This window comes from Octodon degus, unplaced genomic scaffold (assembly GCF_000260255.1).
Source record: "Octodon degus isolate 3935 unplaced genomic scaffold, OctDeg1.0 scaffold00149, whole genome shotgun sequence".
Taxonomy (NCBI): Eukaryota; Metazoa; Chordata; class Mammalia; order Rodentia; family Octodontidae; genus Octodon; species Octodon degus.
The window spans coordinates 1,847,285-1,872,148 of record NW_004524725.1 but is presented as its reverse complement, the minus strand read 5'-3'; the positions used below and the strand labels follow the sequence as shown (position 1 = coordinate 1,872,148).

General features: G+C 37.9%; 1 protein-coding gene across 1 annotated transcript in view; it reads left to right on the top strand.

Moving 5' to 3' along the window:
• Cdh6 (cadherin 6) overlaps positions 1 to 24,864 on the top strand; it is a 141,687-nt gene that overhangs the window by 110,069 nt on the left and 6,754 nt on the right. The window contains exons 4-11 of the mRNA XM_004642295.2: positions 953 to 1,072; positions 3,023 to 3,190; positions 5,896 to 6,083; positions 8,002 to 8,255; positions 14,479 to 14,615; positions 17,851 to 17,972; positions 19,347 to 19,464; positions 19,626 to 19,877. Coding sequence (XP_004642352.1) covers positions 953 to 1,072; positions 3,023 to 3,190; positions 5,896 to 6,083; positions 8,002 to 8,255; positions 14,479 to 14,615; positions 17,851 to 17,972; positions 19,347 to 19,464; positions 19,626 to 19,877 — 1,359 coding nt within the window. The remainder of the gene's footprint in view (positions 1 to 952; positions 1,073 to 3,022; positions 3,191 to 5,895; positions 6,084 to 8,001; positions 8,256 to 14,478; positions 14,616 to 17,850; positions 17,973 to 19,346; positions 19,465 to 19,625; positions 19,878 to 24,864) is intronic.

The following is a 24,864-nucleotide window of genomic DNA, read 5'->3' as shown; positions in this document are numbered from 1 at the left end:
TGCTTCTTGATTCAAATACACTTACTCTATCATTTTTGCCACTTGCTGAAGCAGTTCTGAAAGTCTTTCATTGACCATCTCCGGTTCACTGCCACAGCAGCCTGAAGGTCCTCAATCAATTGAAAATGTGTACCTTCATGGTCATTTTGACCTTAGGGAAGCGCAAGGAGCCGTGCAGAGCCAGATCCATTGAATAAGGCAGATGAGGACCCCGGTATATTTTTGACAGAAATTGCCATCAACACTTTCGATCAACTTAGGATGTCAAGGCAGCCACAGTCATATAACTAAAGACACTCCTGAAAGGAGATGGTAGAGCTGCTTCAGAGAGTTGGAAGAATGATGGGATAAGCGTGTTCAAAGTAAGGGGCAGGGATTCGCGACAGCGTGTACCCTACAACAATAAATATTCAAGGTACATATTCACCACACTTTCATCACACAACAGGGCAGGCTTTGTCCTCAGGCTGCTGTTTCTAACATCATAAAATTGCTGCCTTGTGCCTTCTTGTAGGCACATTACAGTCCAGAGAAAGAGCATCAGTGACAAGCTAGCTAGCAACATCACGAGGGGCCACCTGGCTGGACAGCTCCTGAATGAATTTTGTGTACAAAATAATGTAAGAGTTACTTGTGAATAATTTGAAAAAATCACTACAGCAACAATGTATTCAAATCCTGGCTATGGAAATGATTGGGACTCAGTTCCAAATGAGGTCATTGTCACCCCCTCTACTTCTTTTGAACCCCAGCCCTTCCAGTATTTATTAATGATTGTTGCATGCCTTCACAGTGAAGGATTCAAGGCTTTTTAACCAAATGTCTCATTGAAGATATCTTTATACAAAATGAAACTTGGGTGTGTGTGTGTGTGTGTGTGTGTGTGTGTGTACACACTAAGAAGCATAATGAATGCTTCGTTTGTTTTCACTTGATGTTTCTGTCTTTACAGGCACATTTGTTGTCCAAGTCACTGCCACTGATGCTGACGATCCAACATATGGGAACAGTGCTAAAGTTGTCTACAGCATCCTGCAGGGACAGCCTTATTTTTCAGTTGAGTCAGAAACAGGTTAGAATTCCTTTTGGTCTTCTTTTCTATGATCTATAATTTTAATTGATATGCTCAGCTGAGCTAGCATATTTTTTTAATAAAAACAATCAGTGTGATTGAATTTTCTTGTATTCCTATGCCAAACACTGACGATGTATTTGCAAGCATAGCATCAGGATCATTTTAATCAAGAAATCTGATGATGAATCTTACATCCACCATGTTTATATAAGTAGATGCAGAAAAATTACACATTACTTTGTTTTTCTTCCAGTTTGGGGTAAAGAGAAGAGACTAACCATTTCTGATAACTCATGGGGATTTTTAGACATACTGACTCTTCCTTTTCTAGCTATTTGATAGGACTGCATTTTGCTGTTCTACACTGAAGTTGAACATGTCTATGTGATTGATTGGCGCAAATAAAATGTGGCTGCAGGTGATGCAAGCAGAATTCATAACGCTGCCTTACAACTGGTCACGATCCTTCCCCTGACATACTAATCATGGCAGCCTCTGTTGAGATGGGCCCAGGTCACCCCGTGTGACCAAGAGCAGAACTTCCTGCTCATCTGTTCAGAGCACGAGTGATAACTAAACCAGCTATGTGAAGCAACTGAGATTTCCCATTGTTGCTGGGACATCATTACCCAGCCTCCCTGATGCAATCTTACAACGAAATACCCATCAAATCTTTTTGTCAGTGTCTTATCTTGTCACTTTTCTACATTCCCCCCAACAGAGTAGCATATTCTCTGATGTTTTGTTCTATAGTGAGTAGCAGTAAATATAGGAAATTGTGCACGTGTTCTCACTGTTATAAAAGGAGCAAAGTTCCTTTTGTGTGTTTTTCAAACATCCATTATTTTTAGTAGAAATCACAACCTTTCTAGGTTGCTACATCCAGTTGGAAATCTGTGTGTTAAAGATGCAGTTAACTTGGAAAGAATTCCAAGGAAAAAGAAAATGTTTGAGTTGAAAAACAAAGAGAATTAAAAATTAGAATTATTCAACCTAAAGAACAAATGGCTAAGATGATTTCCAGTATTTAAGCACTATTATTTGGAGAACAGGAAGCAGCTCACTTAGAAGCCAAAGGCTATGGAAATAAAATTGACCTGTTGTCTAAGGTATTCTTGTTTTAAAAAAATTTAATGATATTTTCAGCTTCATTAGTTGTGAAGTACTGGAATGTGTGACCAGAGATGGTTGGTTATAAAGGCTTCTCCAGTACTTTTTTTTTTAAAGAAAGTTAATTTAAACATAAACCTTCTATAGAGATTAAGTAAACTTATAATTTCTTTCAACTAATTATCTTAAAACTACCAAGCAATCCAGATAAACTTAACCTAACTTTAAAATGTTAGTTACTTTGGAGACTAGTTAAACAAATGCTCACATCAGCTTGAGGCAAACCTAAAGTCTCAAGTACTATACGAGCAGGTAACTGCAAGAGAAATGATGCCACGTTTTCTTTTTTTAATACCATAATTTTATGGTTTAGAAACTTTTCAGAACATTATTTATTGTACATTAATTTGAGAAGCAATTAGCTACCTCAGCAATGTAAAACACGGAAGTTGAGGATATGGCTTTCTTAACAATCTGCTCATAATACACCTTTGTGGCATTAGTTAGCGGCTACCATGGTAGATGCCCTATGGTATGTGCCATTGTATCGTCGAGATCTGACACCTAATATTTATACTACTTCTAGTCTATACTACTGTAGGGTTTGACTTGTATGTACTCTTTCTTCTCCTTGTATTATAGACTTTTAAAAATGTATTCCTCTCCCTTGTGTAGTTGTAATATCTTTCAGCTAAAGGCTGTAGAGAATCATCTTTATATCACTGTGACATCTGCTGAGTGCTTTGCATACTGTGGGTGGCAGTCTCTGCATAAATAAATGATTCCATAAAGCATTCTTAATGTGTCCCTTTCCACTCCTCACTTCCACATCTGTAGGCATCATCAAGACAGCTTTGCTCAACATGGATCGAGAAAACAGAGAGCAGTACCAAGTGGTGATCCAAGCCAAGGACATGGGCGGCCAGATGGGGGGCCTGTCGGGGACCACCACGGTGAACATCACGCTGACCGATGTCAACGACAACCCTCCCCGATTCCCCCAGAGTAGGACCATTGGATTGAATGGGTTTCTTTCATGCATTGCATAAAATTCTTACCTTGAGAATATTTATTTCCCACTGTTATTATTGTCAAAACGTGTGGACTTAGTACAAACTGGTATTTTCATTAAAATTGTTAGAAGGAGTTGACAACACTGCTTCTGCTCAGGAAGTATGAACATTTATGTTCCACCATTGGTAATTAGCTAAGTGATTCCCGATATGGCTGCTGTTAAAAAAGCAACATCGTTATTTTCTCTTCCCTTATTAAAAAGACTAGCAGAGACATAAATTTACTTGTGCCAAACATATGTACAGAAGCATGCTGCTATTTGTTAGGAAAAACCTGACTTGATGTTTCGTGAATTTAATCAGGCATGTAATCTCTTTTAAATCCTCACAATGCTTTGCAAGGAAAGGATTTATCGTTTTCCTATTTCTAAAAATATGACTGTGGAAGCAACTATGTATTTAATCCATTTGTAATCATAAATAGTTTTGTACATTAGGGCTAATGGAGATACTGAAATCATCTCTAAAATTATTAACTTTTTTGATTAAATAGTTGAAATTATTAACTTATGATTAAGTAAAAAGAAAAAGTCAGCCAGCCAAATAGCTCAGCCGATTAAAGTGCCTGCTTAGGCAGAAGCAGGACCCAATTCGATTCCCTGGCCTGCTGTGCCTGCCCTGCCCCTGGGGCATGCTAAAACAGTGATTGAAACTGGGCATGGTGGTGTGCACCTGTAATCCCAGGACTTAGGAGGCCCAGACTCATAGGCGGACCACTATGAGTCTGATCTATGCAGTGAGACCCTCTATAACCTGTCCTAAATAAAAAAAAGAGAGAGAGAGAAAAAAAAGAAAAGAAAAAGCCATACCTGGGGCCACAGACTATATCAAGCAGCATATAAGATCCTTTCCTCTTGCACCAATAGAAACTGGTTTTAATACAATTTTCCTCCAGGAATAAAATCTCATTCTGACTAGGATCTCCTAAGTTATCTCAATCAGTGAATGGGGATTCAAAAATTCAATAGGAAAGAGTTTAATTATAGGGTTTTTTTTTTTTAAGGACTAGATAAGAGTTAGCTAAATGCAAAAGCAGAATAAATAATCAACTATTTTTATATCTGATAAGTAGAAGAAAAATCTTGTGGAGTATAACATTTCCCCCACAGAAGCCTGAAAATATCAGGATAACCAATATTTTACCCCAAAACCTCATTTTCAATATGGAAAGCCAGGGTGCAGTGGACAATACCATGGGGACTCACGGGCGCCTTGGTGTCACAGGGAGCTGCCATTAACTCTACTCTTTCCTCGTGTGGCCTATGACTTGGTGCCAGGCAGTGTGCTGAGGCAAAGGGACTGAAAATATAGCAAGAGGCAAGAAGCCCTAAAAGTGGGGCTTGAACCCACTCAAGAAGCATGACCTACTTTATCATTTTACCAAGAATGCCTCACAATATTCAAGGAATTAATATTATTGAAGACCTATACTTTAGTGGTATCACAGTTCGGTTTTTTTCCAAATTATTCATATGAATGTTTGACAAAATATAATGAATAAGAATGGAAAAACTTGGTTTTACTCCTGTATTTTATTTAGTTCTAATTACACGCTGCCCTGTCAGATTTAAACTGAGGATTACATGTAATCTCTTTAATTCTGCAACATGAAGATATAACAAAATTGTTCATCTATGAAAGATTCTGAATTAGTAACAAGAGTATGGAAAAAAAAATCTATGCAGAGAAAAATATTGTAACAAAATTGGAAAGAGAGAATTATCCAAAAGTTAAAGAGCTTTATCACACAGTATACTTACCTATATCTCTAACTCTGCAGCTAGCCATAGCTCTCCCTGTGCGTAAAAGGACATCTACTTATACATAGTCTCCAAATTACTATAATTTGCTTCCACCTTCTGCTAGTCTGAGCAATGGCAAAAAAAAAAAAAAAATCTTTTACAGAATACCTAGTAATTGGCTTCAAGTCTAAGATCCAATTAAGTTCTCTTTTCTTTCCCTTAGATTACATTCAGAGCAGGCTTCAAAACCTTCTGCCCCTCCTCAGGCATGTCAGTCAGTCTCACGGTCACACATTAACTTGGAAGCGTGTTTATGGAACCAAAAACTATCTTCAAAGACAAAAGTCATGCAATAGAAGAAATATTCCTAAGGATCATAGTAGCCACATCACAAGCAGAATGAAACCCATTATTTTGAAGAATGAATGTGCTTTTAAAGAAAGAATGAATTTGCTTCAATTAATTGTGATATTTTATAGGACTGCTAGAAAAAATGGATGTTGCTTCTACAGTAGTCCCCCATTGCCTAGGGTCTTGCTTTCGCAGTTTCCCATACCCACTGTCAGCCATAGTCTGAAAGTATTAAAAAGGATATTTCAGAAATTAATACTTAATGTTTCAAATAAATTTTATTATAGCATATTGATGTAATTGCCCTTGGTTTATTATTAGCTATTATTAAATTTTTATGGTGCTTAACTAATAAATTAAGCTTTATCATAGGTATATATGGTATAAGAAAACAACGCAGTATATAGTACTTAGGGTTTAGCACTAGCCAATTTCAGGCATCTTGAGGGCTTGGAACATATCCCTCATGGGAAGGGAGGATTAGCTTACGTTGATAGTGTATGCTTAGCCTGTGTTTGACTCATATCTGTCTGGTGACTAATAGGTACATATCAATTTAAAACTCCTGAATCTTCTCCACCGGGTACACCAATCGGCAGGATCAAAGCCAGCGACGCTGATGTAGGAGAAAATGCCGAAATTGTGTACAGCATCACAGACGGTGAGGGACTGGATATGTTTGATGTCATCACTGACCAGGAAACCCAGGAAGGGATTATAACTGTCAGAAAGGTAATGGCATTTCTTCAATGTCCTGTAAATAAATACACCATTCTCTGATGCATTTTCAGGTTACATGGGGGCAGTTCACATCTTACATAAGGTTTCCTTCAGATTCTTATTCTAACAATTTTTGTTTTTAAAGCCCCATTTCAGATTAGGCTGAGATCTCATGGGTTGTTCTTTAGAGCATTAGATTGTTATTAATTCTATACTTTAAACACATGGTTTGCCTACGTATATGATGTAAACAAAGGACACACATTCAAACACATGATATTAATAATAGACACCAAGGGTGGGTGAACAGACCACCCTAGACACTACTCCAAGGGCTGGCGGTGCAGCAGCATGCACCACAGCATTCTCTGCTTCCCCTAGAGCTCACAGGCCTTGGAGGGAAGGAAACAAAGAAGCGGGCAAATGAATGCCCCAGTGTATGCCTGCGTACTGTGATACCCACTGTAAAGCACAAAAGCTAACGCAAGGAGTGATCAATATGACCTGAACTGGGAAGAGAAGACATATGAAGATCACAGATTTAAGTAATAGGAATCTTTCGTGACTTTTCAGCTACTTTCTGAAGCACAATGATAATAAATCTTTTATGCACTGGATTCTTGGTGTTGCCAATGTGCCGATGCATTATTTGGCCACCAAAATCTTCTAATACCACAGAGGAGTATGCCAAAGGGTAACAAAAGTTCAAAAACAATAAGAAATTTGGTGCCTTAAGGCTAAAAGTATGAATTGTGGTTCATTTTAATGATTTCCCTTTTATCATATGTAGTATAATATTGCATATTATGTTTTCTGATTAATATAAGCATAGGGGCACGTAAATAACAAGAAAAATTTTCCTCTTCAAAACATGTCTTAATATCTAGAAACATAATAAAACATGTCTCAGCGACACGGAAACCAATGTTTTATACCATAATGTAATTAGGAAACCCATTAGTGCACATTAAACTTTTTCATTTTCTTGGTGCTTTATCAGATTCAAAGTGAAATTTTGCCTAGCCAACTAAATCACATTCACTAACATCTTGATTAATTCTGTTTCTAGCAAGCCTTGTTACATTATCATCTAAAACTAAAAACCAGTAAGAAGTGCTTGGACTCACTGTGTCTCCAAACGCAGAGCCTCCTCTTCCCAAAGGTCTTTGTGAACCATAGTCATTTCTTTCTTTGGCAAATAAAAAACCCAATTCCTCTATCAGGATATCATTCACAATATTTTAGTAACTTGAGCAAAATAAATTTTAACCTATTTTATTTGAATGAAGAAGAAATCATGGTGTGAAACTAGCCACACCTTAGTCCCATTGGGAAGTGTTACCATTCCCCAGCCCATGTATAGTATTTTGATTTAGTTGACTAGAGTAGGGACCAGGCACTAACAAGTTTTCAACACTGTAGGTATAATTAAAGCCTAATACGAGAACAGCTGACAAAATAATCTACTGCATATAACCAACTTTCCCCGCGGTGGCTCCTTCTCATCAACGCAAGGATTATCTTAAAGCAGGGAGTTAGGCTGTAGCAGATTCCTGCTTCCAGCTTCTGTTCCTGCCATATGTGATGGCTAGCACCCGGCCACCCACTTTTAATGAACAGCAGGTAATGGTTTCAGTCCACACTTCATCAGAGTTGTGGCAGCTGAAATCATCTATAGATTGCATCGTAGTTTGCTTCCCAAAGATCTAAGTTGTAGGGAAAAATTAATTATTCCTATATTTACTCTCTCAGGCCTCATATCAAGCGAACGTATAACAATTTCTCCAAGCAACCATCACATTTCCTTATCAGAGTTTCATACAGAGAGAGAGAGAGAGAGAGAGAGAGAGAGAGAGAGAGAGAGAGAGAGAGTTCATGACTTGGCTTTCTGCATCTTGGCTGCTTTAAGTATGTCACTTTCCTCCCCAAGCTCTTGGACTTTGAAAAGAAGAAAGTATATACGCTCAAGGTGGAAGCCTCCAATCCCCGTGTGGAAACTCGATTTCAATACCTGGGTCCCTTCAAAGATTCAGCCACAGTGAGAATCGTAGTGGAGGATGTCGATGAGCCACCGGTCTTCAGCAAACTAGCCTACATCCTTCAAATCAGAGAAGATGCTCAGATAAACACCACCATAGGCTCAGTCACAGCTCAAGATCCGGATGCCAGCAGGAATCCCATCAAGTAAGCGCACCTCTCCGACCTTTCTTTCCTACAACGTCTCAGTTACGTAAGCTCAAATAGCCACCTGCACATGAGAACAGGAATCCCTTTACCCCCAGCAACGCACTTCCTGAAAACCTGCCCCAAATAGCGCCTTTCAATCTCCTTGCTCAGTGTACAAATAGTACTTGAGCAGTAGCATAAACCTACAATATATAAAATTTGAAAGAAAAAACACATAAGGCAAGCTACAAGGAGTTGACTGCTTGCGTGGAGGTAGCAAAGGTGATGCAGTTGAATGGCCTCAGGGTTTTTTTTTTTAAGATTTAAGATTTTTCTGCTTTAAGATGTATCAGAGAGTAGATTTGAGAAAAAAAAAAAACAGACACTGGGCTTGAGAGACTCTTTCTCTTAAGAAAGAGAGGAACTTACTGTGTAATAGATGCAGAGTTAGTCTCTATTTGGATATGTAATTTTTACACTTGTAAATGCAAATAAAAATAAGAATTTCATGCTATGTTTGTGAAATCCATGGGAAATTAATAAAGCAGAATCCAAATTTATATCCTATGAGCACACTCTGTTTTCCTTGTTCTTTCCTGACACTTTAGTTGTAAATTGTGCTGTCAGGGAGCTTCATTGCTTTTTGGGACCACTGAAGGTTCGAGTACTGTAGAATTTTATGAAAACAGTGGAGACAACCAACCCCCAGCCTTCAGGCAGCAGCCTTGTTGCTTAAGTAAGAGTACAAACCAAAACACCATTGTCCAAAATATTCTCCATAAATACAGCAAGTGATTGAAAAGCTACAGGAAGTCTAGCCAGTGAGTCCACACATGTGTGCAGGAGGTGGGGGGTAGGGTGGGGTGAAAGAGTTGTTTTCTAACATCTTAGTCTTTAAGTCTCCTTTGTTCAAATGAAACCTTATGATCCTCCCATCGAAAGCTTAAACGTGCCATCTTACTTTCAGAATGTTTTTAAATCAATGGACAGATAAACTCCTGAGGGAGCCGGGGAGATGGCTCAGTGGAATAAGCGCTTCCCTGGCAAGCACAAGGGCCTGAGTTCAATCCCTGGTTCTGCCAAAAAAAATAAACTCCTGAATTGTTACGCTACTAGAATATCTTTGTCACCTTGAACTGGACTATCGTCAGTCTAAAGTTAGCGACACATTAGTTCCAGGAATGAAGTGTTTCTCTCTCTATGTTTGACATTACTAATAATGAAAATGAAGGGTAGCTTTCACTTAAATAGCACAAATAACTTAATTACCTTCACAACTATTCTTCCACTTGGAACTTGTTTTAACTGCATACAGAAAAAATCTTGGCAAGTCAGCATCAAGTCCAATGTAAAGTGTTACAGCTAGAAGTTTACAAATATAAGCTTCAATTACCTCGTTGATAGATAAACATGTTTTGGATTTGAAGAGATAATGTCTTTGGGCAATTTAGACTATAATTTCTATATTCCTGTTACTTTTTATACCAAATATCATTTTACCCACTGCATTATTTTATGTTTTATGAAAGGAAGTAGTTAGCTTGTCAGACTGGGTTGGCTGTTAGTTAATTTTAAAGTTTTTTTCCTGCCAGCCTTCCTTTGGTACATATGGGTTTGATATATGGATATAGATTTAAAGCCAGAAATACTCATAGATATATTGGTATATAAGTGCATGTTCAAATGATTCCTTTCATAGGATAAAATTCACTCTCATATTAAGAACAATCTATACATAGTTTTGCATTATTCTTGACAAAAATATTGAACACATAAGAGCTAGACAATATGTCAGATGATAAATTAAGAGAATTCTTCCCCCAAATGAATTTATTAATCAATTTATTATTCTGTATCCATGTTTCATTTTTTAATAACAAAAATAATCTTCTTCTAAAACTTTTATCACAAATACTTGCTATCCATGAAAAAATCTTTATGCCACTATAAATACCCACTATGAGAAATTTTCATACAAACACAGCTCCTTTCACAATGCACAAATCTCCTGGAGTTAAGGATATAATAAAAACAAATTATTTAATCATAGAATACATTAGAGTCTCAAGGTTAAAATATTTTAAAAAGGAGCTCCCTAGCACAGTGATATGCTATAACCATGATGGAATTGGTTAACTTGTTTTCTAAGGATGATGATTACAATTAATGTTATTGGATTGTAAATATCTTTAATAAAAATTGAAATTGCTATGAAATAAGCAACAAAATGCGGGTAAGGCTTTGTGTGTAAGCATCTTTCCTGAGCCATGCAGATAGTTTAGGTTTTCTATTAATTTTTTTGATTTCCCAATTAGGGGAAAAAAGTGTAAATTGTTGGCATTTTCTAAATAGTCAATCTCTCTTTAAAATTTAAAGCTGCCTCCAATTTAAAACTTCCTTACCACCTACCCTCTATTTCAAGGCTTGATGTGAAAATGTGATTACTCGTAAAACTTATAATTTAAAAGCAGGAGGCAAGGAGACAAAGCATGGTAACGATTATTGCTGTGGATAATTGTAACAGCTTATTAAAGCACTAAGCAGCACTTCTGGAGCTTGACATTTTTCATGAGTAAAAATATGTTCTTAGGTTAAATTATTAAATTTCTCACAAAGCTTATGAATATTGAGGTTTCCTTTTTGTAATTAACTATGCATTATAAATATTTATCATTCTCAAATTAAAAATGAAAAGAGGTGATCAAGTAATGTTGTTGCCTAAATTCTTAATAAATGGTGAGCCACACAGAAGTGGCAAAAATAGCTTTTTCATCCGCTGTATTACTATTAAACTTTTGATAATAAAATATTAGCCCATATACATGGAAAACTAAAATCATATGTAACTTTATATATGGTCACTGTGAACGTCATTAATTCTCTTTAAAATTAAGCTTAAATAGCCTGTGATAGTTTTGTGGTACTAGGGATCAAACTTGGGGCCTTGTACTTGCCAGTCAGGTGCTTACACCACTGAGCTATATCCCCAGCTAAAGCTACCACAGGTGAATGTCTATTTAATTTAGACAATTACTAGATAACAAAAATAATTTTAGTAAGAATAATATACCATTCATTGCAATTCACTACTTTTTTGTTGAATTCTTCCTTATTTTTATTTTTTATTAATTTTATGGAGAAAAAAAATTGCAATGTGACAGCTTCAAAACTGGTTGTTAGGAGAGTTACAACAAATAATACATTGCATATTTTTGTCTTTGTAGGAGTCATTCATAGCACAAGATGCAGGCATGATATCCTGTCCAAACACTATTAGTACAGATCTTTCTTCTTATTGAATTAAGAGAATGTAGCTATATATCTATCCTGTTTTGTATATGCAGATACAAAATTGTACTTCATTTATATCACCTTTTTTTTTTCATTTTGTCAGAGATGGGTATTCTATTGCCATCCAAATATTGTAGGTGCATGAATTCAGCAAAATATTCCAATATAGTCCAGTACTCCACAATAGTAGTGGGTTATCCACAGGAGTGGCAGTGTCCAAATATGATGACTTGGGCCTACCACAGCTCAGCATTATTAACATGGCTTCACTTTTCATACCTCATTTCTACACTTTTCTGCTGAATGGTTAAGACCAAGATAAAGCAAGACCTATATAACAAAATATGCAACTTTTTTATCTGACGCATTCAGTGAAGTCCCCTCAGGACTTATCCTAAAACCCTGTACCACAGATTGTAGATCCTTTGTCAGTGTCAGCCATGTGGATGAGTCACAGCCATTGCTTGACCAATTTGCTCTCTGTGAAAGCCGGAGAGAATGTTTTCTCTCCATGTGACTCTCTTTAGGCACACACTACGTCATCGATCACATTCCTCTGTGGCTCCATAATTTCCTTCGCTGCTCTGATGGCAGTGGGGCAGTGGGTTATCAAAACTTATTAACATTAGTGTCACTACCTTTTTGTTATTGTTGGGGTTTTTTGTTTGTTTGTTTGTTTATTTTTGTCTTTTTTTAGATAGAGTCTCTCAATGCAGCTCAGGCTGACCTTGAGTTCATTTTGTAGTCCAGGCTGGTCTCTAACTCACAAAGATCCTCCCAAGTGCTGAGTTTACATGTGTAAACCACCATGCCTGGCACGCTACTTATGTTTGAAACAACAATAATTCCTCGAAATAGAATCTTGGACATGGTATACTATTCCAAATTAGTAACAACTTTTCTTATAGCAATCATAATAACACCACATGGGTTTGACTAGGTAGGTCATTTACTTTATATTTCTACTAAACTGACATTTTTAAACGTCTCATCATAATATAAATTTTAAGACTCCAGCCAAAAGAGTCAATTGTTTTTCCAACATCATTTTTATACTCTGGTTTCTCTTCAAATTGTATAAATCGTTCACCTTTTACTAATGTCTTTGTCAACTTCCTTCAAAGTTGTCTCTTTTATGTTCTTTGCTCATAAACATACATACATAAATCCCCCCTTATGTTGCTATTCAAAAGATTAGTCACTGGGCTGGGGAGATAGCTCAGTAGAATAAGTGCTTGCCTGGCAAGCTCAAGGTCCTAGTTCAATCCCCAGTACTGCAAATAAATAAATAAATAAATAAATATCACCAGAACAATAAATAAAACTAGTACAAAATTTATAAATAAGATGAAAAAATTTTTCAGGATGGATGACTCATTTTTTCTTTGGCTAAGACACTGATCTTGTTCTTCTCTGAATTTCTCCAAACTCACATGCTTGAATATTTGTCCTGTTCTTACTCTGTTCCAGGCACTGTTCTAGTCTTCAGAGATACCTGCTATGAGTCTTGCAGGTGACTCTGTCCTTAGCACTTTTCATCCTTCACTGGATGTTTGCTTCCTGGATAACAAAAATACAATTGAATAAGAAATCTAAATTGTCTTTCTAGATTTTTCTCTCAAGTATCAGAGTAGGTAAGCCCTCCTAGACTTTCCTGTTCACTTCAGATTCAGCATAGCACAAATGAAAATTAAGGTCTTCTTTAAATTCTGTTTCTCACTGCTCTTCCATAAGCTTTTAACAGCACCATCCAACCATTCTCTCAATTTAACTAATGAGCTTTGCTAAATGGTTTAGATTCTGAAACTTTCCAGATTGGAAAACTTTGGTAGATTCTCATTGCTGCTTAAAATAAATCCCACCTTTGAATGCAAACTAGTATAGCCACTAAGGAAATCAGAATGGAGATTACTCAAAAGACAGAAAATAGAATTTCCATCTGACTCCACTCTTCCCCTTCTGGGTATCCTCCTGAAAAATTTAATGACATCCTATTATAGTGGTACATGCACATCCATGCTTATAGCAGTGCAATTCATAATAGCTAAATCTTGGTATGAGCCTGTATGTCCATCAATAGATGAATAGATAAAGAAAATGTCGTATTCGCACGTGATGGAGTACTACTGTGCCAACAAGAATGAGTTTCAGTCATTTGTAGAAAGTTGGATGCACCTTGATATACCAGCAAGTGAAAAAAAATCAGACAAACTTAAATATGTCCTGGTTTCACTTACATGAGAAACCCAAAGTATAACTAATTTAAAAGCAAAATAAAGGAAAGACAAGAATCAGGAGGACAGAGCTCTTGCAAATGGGAAGGGGACAAATCAAGAAGTGGTGGCAGGGGAGGAAAAATACAAAGAATGAAGTTGTGTTGTATGCATCAGGATTTACTGCAAACACTAGTAAAAAAGTATAATAAATAAAATATTTAAATATAAAAATAAAAAACAAAATAAAATCCCATTTCCCTTCCATGGCCAGCTCATCCTTCTGCAGTCTGGACTCTGGCTCTCTCCCCAGAATCACCCTCCCTACCTCCTTCCTAAGCTCAGCCGTACTAGTTATCTTCTGTTCCTTTCAACTGGGTGATTTTAAAAATAGAATGGATGGTAAATAGAAAGTATATTGTGTATGCTCACACAAATGTACATTCATTAAAATCTTGAGTTCTATAAGCTTGAGTCAAAAATACTATAATTACTATGCAAACCTGATGCAAATTTCACATTGAAAATGAGAAACTATCGTAGTGATCCTCAAAACCAAGCAACTTGTCTACTGAGTTTATGACAAGGGCCTCAACTCCTCAGATTATTTTGCTTAATATGAAGTTATAGATACTTAACTATGTTTGCTAAGTAGAAAAAAATGAATATAATAGGTTCTGGGAATAGTAGTCTGTGAGAAAAGGAAAGCCTATTTAAATTCCACTCTGCATTTTCAGGTACTCTGTTGATCGACACACAGATATGGATAGAATATTTAACATTGATTCTGGAAATGGCTCGATTTTTACATCGAAACTTCTTGACCGGGAAACACTGCTGTGGCACAACATCACAGTGATAGCGACAGAGATCAGTAAGTCCCATCTAGTTCTGCTACCAGTCTGATTGATTGAGCGAGCATCCCGGAAGGGGCTGATGGAGCATGGCTGGAACACCTCACCATGTATTGGGATCCTGCTCGAGATCTATGGATGGGAAGAGCCCTGAATGATGTGCAGGGATGTCTCTTCTAAATACAGTTTAATTCTTTCATAAATGAGGAGGTAATCTTGCAACTTTCACAGTTTGGAGACAATAAAATAAGGATGTATCTCCGCAGTGAGCCTTAATTTGTACTTATTAGATTGGATTCCAAAATACTTATAAATTAGAACACTGCAAAAACAACTGGAAGAAATGGGCCCTCAGACATTGTATAAGGGAGCAGGGAGCAACAGGGGCCAAACATTTTTAAAATGTAGGCACTGTTGAGAAGTCTTTTGCTTATTCATTCTCTAGTCTGTAAACTCTATTTTCAAATCTTTATAGAACAAAGACACGCAATTTTCATTTCTCCATACTATAACAAAGTGGGCAGTGCAAACCACCAAGTGCTCAATAACATGTTTAGAATAAATTCTGTGGTTCTCCCCATGAAATTTAAGGCAAAGAAAAAAAAGTTCAAAACAACACTTCAAATAAAATGATTATATTTGGTGAAAATTAATGTGAATTATAAATACAATGTGTGAGCTGAAGCACATAAGAGAAAATTTATTTTAAAATAATATTTTAATGCTAAAAATAGGATTCTGAATTATAACCCTTCTAGTTTTGTTTTTAATTTTAGAAGTTCTAAACATTTTTATCTCTGTTGGACATTTAGTGTGAAATATTCCATATCAAATGGTTTATTATAGTTGTATTTTATCAACATAACTCATGAGATTTGAAGTAGCTGAAGCATATTGTGTGGAATAATAAATAACCAACACAGGCAAAGTGGAGCACTGCTCTCTTATAGTGATAAGGATACCTCATTAGAGATTTGCTAGACAAGCATTTGCTCTTCAGAATTGATGCCAAGAATTGGTGTGAGTATACCGATCGCAATGCATCCTTCAAGCATTAAAATTACAAAATGATTTTCTGTTAAAGGAACCACTTTTCAAAACATCATGAATTTTATTTTTAACTGAAGTAGTCATTTCATAAGTATTTTAAGTTTTATGCTTAAAATTCTCTTAGGATTTAATTTTCTATGACACTTTTAGAAGTATTAGTGATTAAGATCTTTTAAAATTTAGGGTCTGGGGAGATGGCTCAGTAGAATAAGCGCTTGCCTGGCAAGCACAAGGGCCTGAGTTCAACCCCTGGTTCCGCCAAAAAAATAAAATAAAAATAAATAAAATTCAGAATCAGCTGTTCAAACCCAAGAATGGTGTAAGAAAGATGCTAGAAGAAAGGGATCTTAAGAATCTTGTTTTTATGAGAAAACAAATTTTCAAACCAAATAAAAAATACTAATAGCAACTATACTGTACATCATTTCTTTAAAGTAGTTACTCAATACAAGACGTGAGTGATAAAGATTCTCCCAAAAAAAGTAACAGATAACGTGTACTTTCTTTTCAATGAACTAAGACAAACTACAAGTATCAATGAACCAAACAAGCACATATATTGAAAGAATCTTATTGGTGACACTTCTTAACTACCTTTGATGTACCAGAAGCCAAGAGCTAAATAAAACAACTCACGACCACTTCAACATTTTTTCTCTTGCACTTCCTCACCCCAGAAAGCCAGAAATACTCCCTAGGTTTAATCTTCTTCCTCAGGCATGTTGGCGGGCAAATGATGTCTCATTAGAGAATCTGTCTCTGCCTTAAGTGCAGAGTAGCACCTCCACCTCTCTCCAGACCTTTTTCCTGCTTAAAATCTCTACAGCTTTTATTGCCTAGTACATTATATAGTTATACATACACACTTTGTTTATTTCACTCACAGGCTAAATCTCTAGGAGGCAAGATCTTTGTGATGCTCTCTATAAGTACCAGCATCCCAAATAATACCCAGCACATATTAGATATTAGAAGGTCACCAAGTATTCATAAAGCAAACAAACAAATAGACACAGGAGTGAAATAGATGAAGAGAGCAAGGGAGGAGATTCCAATTCTTGATCCTTACAATAGGAATCTGTCTTCTGTCTAACCCAGGAGGCTATCACAGAAGTCACCTAAAATATTTCATTTATCCCAGGTCTTCAAACACTGATTCTGGCTATCATTATTCTAGATGAAAAGCCTGGGCTTTGGAGTCAGAGAGATCCAAGTTTGAACCTAAGTTCAACCCCCTACTGTCTCTGTGAAAATAGATAACTTACTTAATTTCTCTTTGCCTCTGTTTCCTCATCTATGAAATGGGGCACTGGGGAGATGGCTCAGTAGATTAAGCGCTTTCCTGGTAAGTGCAAGGGCCTGAGTTCAATCCCCGGTTCTGCCAAAAAAAAAAAAAAAAAAAGGAAATGGGGCAGCAATTGTATCTACCTGAGAAGTTTCTAAAATTTAAATAAACTCATATAGCAAAATTCTTGGGGCTGGGAAGATAGCTTGGCAGTCTAAGTGCCTGCCTGGCAAGTGCAAGGACCAGGTTTGATCCCCGGTACTACATGCCGCCATGCCAGCCCTGGAAACCATGCCAGCCATCGAAACTGGCCATGATGGTACACTCCTGTAATCCCAGCACTGGGCAGGCTGAGGCAGGAGGATCACTACCAGTCTAAGCTGTGTAGTGAGACCCTATACCAAATAAATAAATAAATGAAAGATTTAAAGACAAATCAAAGTTCTTAGCATGATGTCTCCCTCCAAGTAAAAAGCTAGGAAACGTAATGCCTTGGTTTCCTGGTGGTGTTTTCATTTGTCTTCCTTTTGTCCATATTTTTCCCCATCTGCCTAAGTCCTTACCCTCCTTAAAATTTTATTTCTAAAATACCACTCCTTATTTGGTGTACCCAAAGTGCTTCCTAATGGGTATTTTCACCTCCAGAAACACCAGATAGGGGTCAGGGAAATAGCTCAGTAAAATAAGCACTTGCCTGGCAAGCACAAGGGCCTGAGTTCAATCCCCAGTTCTGCAAAAAAAAAAAAAAAAAAAGTGTGCAGAAACACCAGACAACCCAGCTCTTCATTCTTGTGCCTAAGATGGTTTTCAATGTCCTTGGAGGATACATGCATGAATGGCCATGAATGAGTGCATGTTGTCTGAACAGGATTGGCGATCAATGTATAAAAGGCTATTTCTTTCTTTTTGATATGTGGCAGATAATCCAAAGCAAAGTAGCCGAGTACCTCTATATATTAAAGTTCTGGATGTCAATGACAACGCCCCAGAATTTGCTGAGTTCTACGAAACCTTTGTCTGTGAAAAAGCAAAGGCAGATCAGGTGAGTTCGGCAAGAAAGTGCATTCAAATTGAAAGATTAATTTAGATCTCAGAATAATGCAGATGATACACAGAGCTGAGGGCTAGTTTTGAATTATCTATGAAGTCAGTGCTAAGGAGATTAATATCATAAATAAGAGCCACAGCAAATGTTTAACTTGCATACGAGAACAAACAGTTTTTAAGAACTGGAAGATTGTGAGTGTCTAAGACTGATCCTGATTCTAAATTAGTCTTAAGTTTTCATTAAAATAGATTAGTTTCAGCATTATTGGGGAAAATCTTTACTGATGAACAGATAGTTTAATTACCATATGTACTCAAAAGTAATAACAAAAACATTTTACAGTTGCCTGCATTTCATAGTTATACTTATTTACATTGTTCATCCGTACAAGTCATACAAATTCATGAATGTCTTACTGTTTTACCCAATTTGTCACCACCTGAAATAGGACTTTGCTGCCAATGATATAAGAATTATGTTACAGTTTGTCAAAATAGAAGTGCACTATTAAAGTACATGGAAAAGTGGAAAGCTAAAGTTACTGTGCTTTCTATGCTAATTCTTTTTTTAGTTTTCTGCAAGTTGGTAGCTTGTTTTCGTGCAAAGACTACATTTCTAAAAGGTTGTCCAAAGAGTACTTCCATGTCATTGAATTACGATGTTGTCAAAGGTCATTGTCATCTTTTATGGCAGTTTCTTAGCCAGAGTGCTTTGGGCCCCTGGGGATATGTGGTGCTGCCCAGAGAAATTTTCATTATCACAACTTAGGTAGGAGGGCACTACTGGCATCTGGTTGGTAAAGACCAGTGTTTCTGCTAAATATGTACATCCCAAAAGACCCCCAAAATCAAGACTTCTCCAGTTATTTTATGGCTTTCTGCCCATCAATTCTCTAAATAAAGTGGATTCACTTGTAAGTTTTTGGAATATTATTTTTAATTAACATTAAACATCATATGTCTTTTCATTGCTGAGATAAAATACCCAACACCCACAAGTTAAGGTACAAATAGTTTACTGAGCTTGCAGTGTGCAGAGGTTTCAGTCCCTAATCGGCAGGGTGGCAAGGCAAACGAGCATCACAGAGGAGAAGCAGTTCATGGTGGGCAGAAGGAAGCAAAGCAAGTGTGGGAAGCACAGCTCTCTTTGTCCCTTCTGTCTTATCCAGGCTACTTAGGGAGGGCAGCACTCACACCCTTGAGCCTACTGCTCTTGATCCTAGCATTGCACCAGAATCAGGTCCAGCATTACATATTCTACAGCCAGCAACCTTTGAATACTCAAGCCATAACATCATAAAGCCACACATTCTACTAAAATACTGTAAGAAACACTTCAGTTATCAAAATGTTATGGCTTCTATTTCAGTTGATCCAGACCCTACGAGCTGTTGACAAGGATGACCCTTACAGTGGACACCAATTTTCCTTCTCTTTGGCCCCTGAAGCAACCAGTGGCTCCAACTTTACCATTCGTGACAATAAAGGTAAATGAGTTCGAGTTACCTTCTCTATCAATCCACCTCTGTCTCTGTCAGCACCTAAATGAACATCTGTGTCTGTAGCTATGTCTATCAATTCTCATCATAACTGGTTCATTAAACAATGTGATATCCACATACATTCACCACTTTGCTTTCGGTTCCAGACAACACAGCGGGCATCTTAACTCGGAAAAATGGCTATAATAGACATGAGATGAGCACCTATCTCCTGCCTGTGGTCATTTCAGACAACGACTACCCAGTTCAAAGCAGCACTGGGACAGTGACTGTCCGGGTCTGTGCATGTGACCACCATGGGAACATGCAGTCCTGCCATGCGGAGGCCCTCATCCACCCCACGGGATTGAGCACGGGGGCTCTGGTGGCTATCCTTCTGTGCATCGTGATCCTACTAGGTAAACTGCTTCTCCCTGCATCCTATCTCCCCTTGGTGAGGGGCACACACTGTCACTGTGACACTCTAGATTTTTCCGCCTCCCCCATTAAGGCATACAGCCTGATCTAGGTGAGTAGAGTTGTATGCTGAGAATCTGTGTTGTTCAAACATTTGCTTGAAAATGGCTTTGGAGAATGAATAGATGTGAAATTTGCCCATGTCTTTGCTTCTGTTCGACCAAAAGAGTATTTTGTCTATAAGACTAGAAATGAATCTTGGGGGGATTTGAGGGCAATATAAATATGAACTTTTCATTTGTTGTTTAATATTTAAGTTGGCAAATAATTGTTAAATTTTAAAGAGAGTTGTCCAGCATGGAGTACTTGCCATATGATGCAGACTTTTTCTACAAAGGTAAAGTTTAAGACCAGTGGGAACTGCAAAGAGGAGTGTGATGACTTTTTCTCTTTCATACATGAAAAATAAGAGCATGGAATTTTCTTTAACCCAACAAATATCTTGGTGTATCCACTATTTTCATAGGTTATGGCATATATAATGGCCACTATTTCTGGATTCTCAATGATAAATAGTGTCTGTGACTAAGGAAACAAACCTGGAATACAAAAGAAAAGCAATAAAAGTTAAAGCTGAGTTCTAACAATGATTCAAATGAAATTTGTAACTCCGACCAGCCAATGAAACCAAAATGTTGGGTGCAAATCACTCAATAGACCCTTGAGTCTTTGTGAGCCACGAAGTCATATTAGCTAGTATAGTCCTTCCAAAAACAAATGCAACACATGTAAAGTTTGCACAAACACTGAAAAACAACAATTATAAGTTAGAATTAACCTAGATGACATCAGGGAAAAAATCTTCTAAAAAATAAAGACAGAGTCACTTCAAGAAGACTAAAATTCTCCAAAGAAAGAAAGATGAAGGCTCCCTGCCCAAGAGCTTCCTGTTCCAAATCCATGTTGCTAATTATAACAGAAGGCTTGAAATTCAACTTAGAGCTGTGATTCCATTTATCAACTAAAATTTGGGCAAGTATTTTAAGATGAGGATAAATAAAAACTGAGAGTGAGCAAAGACAGATCAGTGTTCCTAATGCTATAAGCCTATAAAATTGTTTGGAAGGAAAGGGCATGAATATTCTTGTTGATAAAGAAGAGTATTTTCAGTAGGCCTGGGATGACTGGGCTGTGCTCCAGTCATGGTGCAAGGGGGCTTTTTATGTCTAAGGAAGAAAGCTCATCTTCTACAGGGGACGCCTTACTTTTCCTTATCATGGATACATTTTCTCTTCTGCATTTTCTTCCTCCTAACTCAGTCATTCGATCTTCCCCTCTCACTCCCTTCCTTGAGAAAATTGTCTCTTCATTATTCCCAATTGGCCTCAGTGCCTCTCATCCCCTTTAGTCTATTGGTGTCTCCATCACTCTTCTCTCATTGCTGGGACAAATATCTGACACTCAAAATGAAGGAAGGAAAGGTTTGTTTAGTTCACAGTTACTGGAGGTTTCAGTCTATAATCAGCTGGGTCCAAGGCAGAGCGGTACATGGCAAAGAGCAGCCTTTCATGGTGGTGGCAGAGGAGAGCAAAATGGAGAAGTGGCAGCAACAATGGCTGCAGAGAACAAGTCTGTCTCTCTGTCTTTCTTCTGTCACATTCAGGCTATCTACCCCACACTGGGAGTAGCACTCACACCCATGATCCCAGCAGTACTCAGACCCATAATCCCAATGGGTCATGTGTTAATCACAAACTCTAGAAGTAAGTCCACCCCATGACTTACTTGAGGCTTTGTGGGGGACAACTATACACAAACCATAACAACTGGGAATCCCATACCTGATAGAAATGGAGAAAATGGATCCAGCAAGGTTCACACTATAGGCTAGATGCTGTGAAGGAACTTCACAAATGTGCACCTTGCTTATTCCCCAGAGGCACCTGATGTACATTTATCTGCAGCTTAGATAAGAAGGCTGAGACTCCTAGATGTGAAGTCACGTGCGTAACAGGTGACAGAATTAAGTTCCAAGTCTAAGATCCCCCTACCTCAGTGCAGCGCTCTGCTTTCCTTGTCACTTTATTGAAAGCAGAGCAATTTCCGGGCTGAAAGAGAAACCAGACTTACATGGAACAGTTGAAGACAGGGAAGGCAGACCCAAAAGCTTGTCAGAGAAGCAGAGCTGCATTGATGCGCGAAGAAGCCCAGATGCAAGAAAGTAGACCGGAGACTGAGCTGTAACTCAGGAGTGCAGCCCCTGTCCAGCTTGCCTGGGGCCCTAGTCCAATCCCCAGCCCCAGCACCAAAAACAAAACATGGAAATGGATCCTATGGAACTTGATTTTTGCAGAAGTAAAGCAATAGCAGTTTTTCCATATAACTGCTGCATCTCATGTCTCTGTGGCACTTCCGAGGCCACAAAACTCATCTTTAACTACTTCCCAGGGACACCACTGGGCACTGTATTATTCCTCCTCTTCTACAGATTACAAACAAGCTAAGAAAGGTCACACCACTTAAGTTAAGCTAGATCTGCTACTATTCTACTTTTATGACAAGATTTGAGCCCAGATTTTCCCAATGACCCCTCCCCTACAAAAGCTTTATTACTGTCCTCTGGCCCCAAATAGGAAGGGAAAGGGAGGCTCAATCCCTGATAAGGGGACCACCAAGTAATCACTGTTTTAGAATTCTTTCCATATGCTTAGAAATCAATCTATAAAGGATAACTTTCAGAAACATCTCACTTCTGGACAATTATAAATTCTGTTCAGATATGATAAAGCAAGTAAGATATAGGCAGTTTTATCTCTATGAAAGTTAAGCTGTGAGTAAATGCCTTTGAATTTTTGAATTTACCTTCTCGCTTCTGAAGAGTTGCCCTCCCATACATGCATAGGATGAAATTAAGAGATCTGCAGGTCTTAAGCTGGAGAAGAACTGAAAACTGGTGGATACCTGCAGTCCTGCCTTACATGACTGAAAGAATTCCTGCACATTAGCATTCGATTCTTTGAGGGACAATTGGCTTGGCTTTATTTCCTAGTCCCAAAGGCTATCCTTAGTTACAACCCTACTTTGCAAATATATGTCCTGTCACACAGCAACCAGCATAAGACAGATGATGGCCATCCCTCAGCCCAGTGCCCTGCAGGTCTCCACTTCCTGCCTCTGCCACCCACCACAGTAAAGGTGACAGAGGAACAGAGCCCCTGAGGCCTCGTGGGGCACAGCCCTTCTCTACTCCTCTTCTTTGCCACTTCCAATCCAGCCAGAGTCTTCTGGCTAGTGCCCCAGCAGTATGAGGGTGCCCGCCCAGGGGGGGTCTTTCCTGCAGCTCTTTCCCCTTTAGCTAATTCCTTAGATAACCCTCATAGCTTTGCTTAATGATGCAACCTCCCCTCAAAAACCATGGACATGTAGAAAGGAACATGGAGAGAGCTGCACATCCTTCTATTCCTGCTTCACTTTTCCTTGTTTACATTGCACTTACCACTTTCTAATGATTTCCCTCTTTATTTTACACATTGTGATATTCCGTCTCCACCCACCATTCCCTGCGCCTCCCTTCTGACTCCAGGAGCAGGGCTCTTTACGAAGTCGTTCCACTGGTAGGACTTAGCACAACACCTGGCACACAGTAGGCATGGGGACCCTGGATTTTGTGACAAATGAGGCATCAGGATGCTCTCCAGTAGCAGCAGAGAGTGTGGACAGTCACAACAACATGCTTGAAAAATGACAAAATTATATTTCTTTTGGAAATAGACAGTAACCCAAATACTCTTCAATTATGACAATTAAAAATTGAGGCTTCTTAGTCTAACAAACCTGGATTTGAATGGCTTTTCCATGTGACATTTCTATACCTTAACTTTCTTTTATGTAAAATGGGTTATAACAATGACACTTTCTTCATAGGGTATTATGATAATTCATGAGATTCAGTTTGGAAGGCATCTAGGATAGTCGTTGGTACAGAGAAAGCTTTCTATAAATAGTTATTAATACTATTAATGTCATAAATTTATATAAGACACACGGATATCCAGGCACCCATTGTTATGCAGATAGATGTACTTACCCACTAAAAAGCCATTGTTCTGTAAATCTTGCTGCAAAATTTCTATTTTCATGACTTATAGAACTGAGCTGTGTTATGGAAGAGAAAATAAAAAGACATTACTGGTACTTCCTGTAATGAACTCCTCTGGAGAAACCTAGCTTAATAATGTGTTTTCTGCCTCGGATGGCCGTTTTCCCCGTCAGCTGTTGCTATCTATTTATTTCCCACCCATAGGCCCATTTGTAGGTAGATGTGTCTCTCTCCAGGTAGCCAACTTTGTCCTACCCAGCCAGCTGTGAAGAAAGATCAGGAGCGATTTACACACAGTTCTTGCCTTGCTTCTAATTTGGATTAGAAGGGAAAAATCAAAAAAGCAAACATTCTGGGTATCAAACGAGCGAATAAGAACCTTGGAAAAATAAAGAATTCTCATTTAGATGTGCTTGTTTTATGTAGTTCAGTCAGAACAATATGCAATGTGTACTCTTATCTACCCCACTTAAATTGGCTGGTCTTGAGATCCAAAGCAAGCTTTGTGAGTCTCAGCACATCTAGGTATTATCTGCGATATCTCTTTACATGGAGGAAAAGCTTGTATGCAAACATTCACATCTCTACTCTGGGTTTTAAATTAATTTTACACCTTTTCAAGAAAAAGAAAAAAATAATGCATAGTGCAAAAGTTATTTTTGATGTGACATTATGCTAACCTCTGCACACATCCCCAAGGCGCCAGTCTTGTCCTGACAACCAGTTTCAGAGCATTTTAGGTGTTTGGCATAATTTGCACTCTTATTGAAGTATTTTCTCATGCCTGAGCTTTTTTACTACTTTAGTTTTTCTTCCTGTGAAAGTAGTTTGCCATTTCAAAGCAAAAAAGAAAAAAAAAAAAACTACTGACAAAATATGATGGGTTTTTT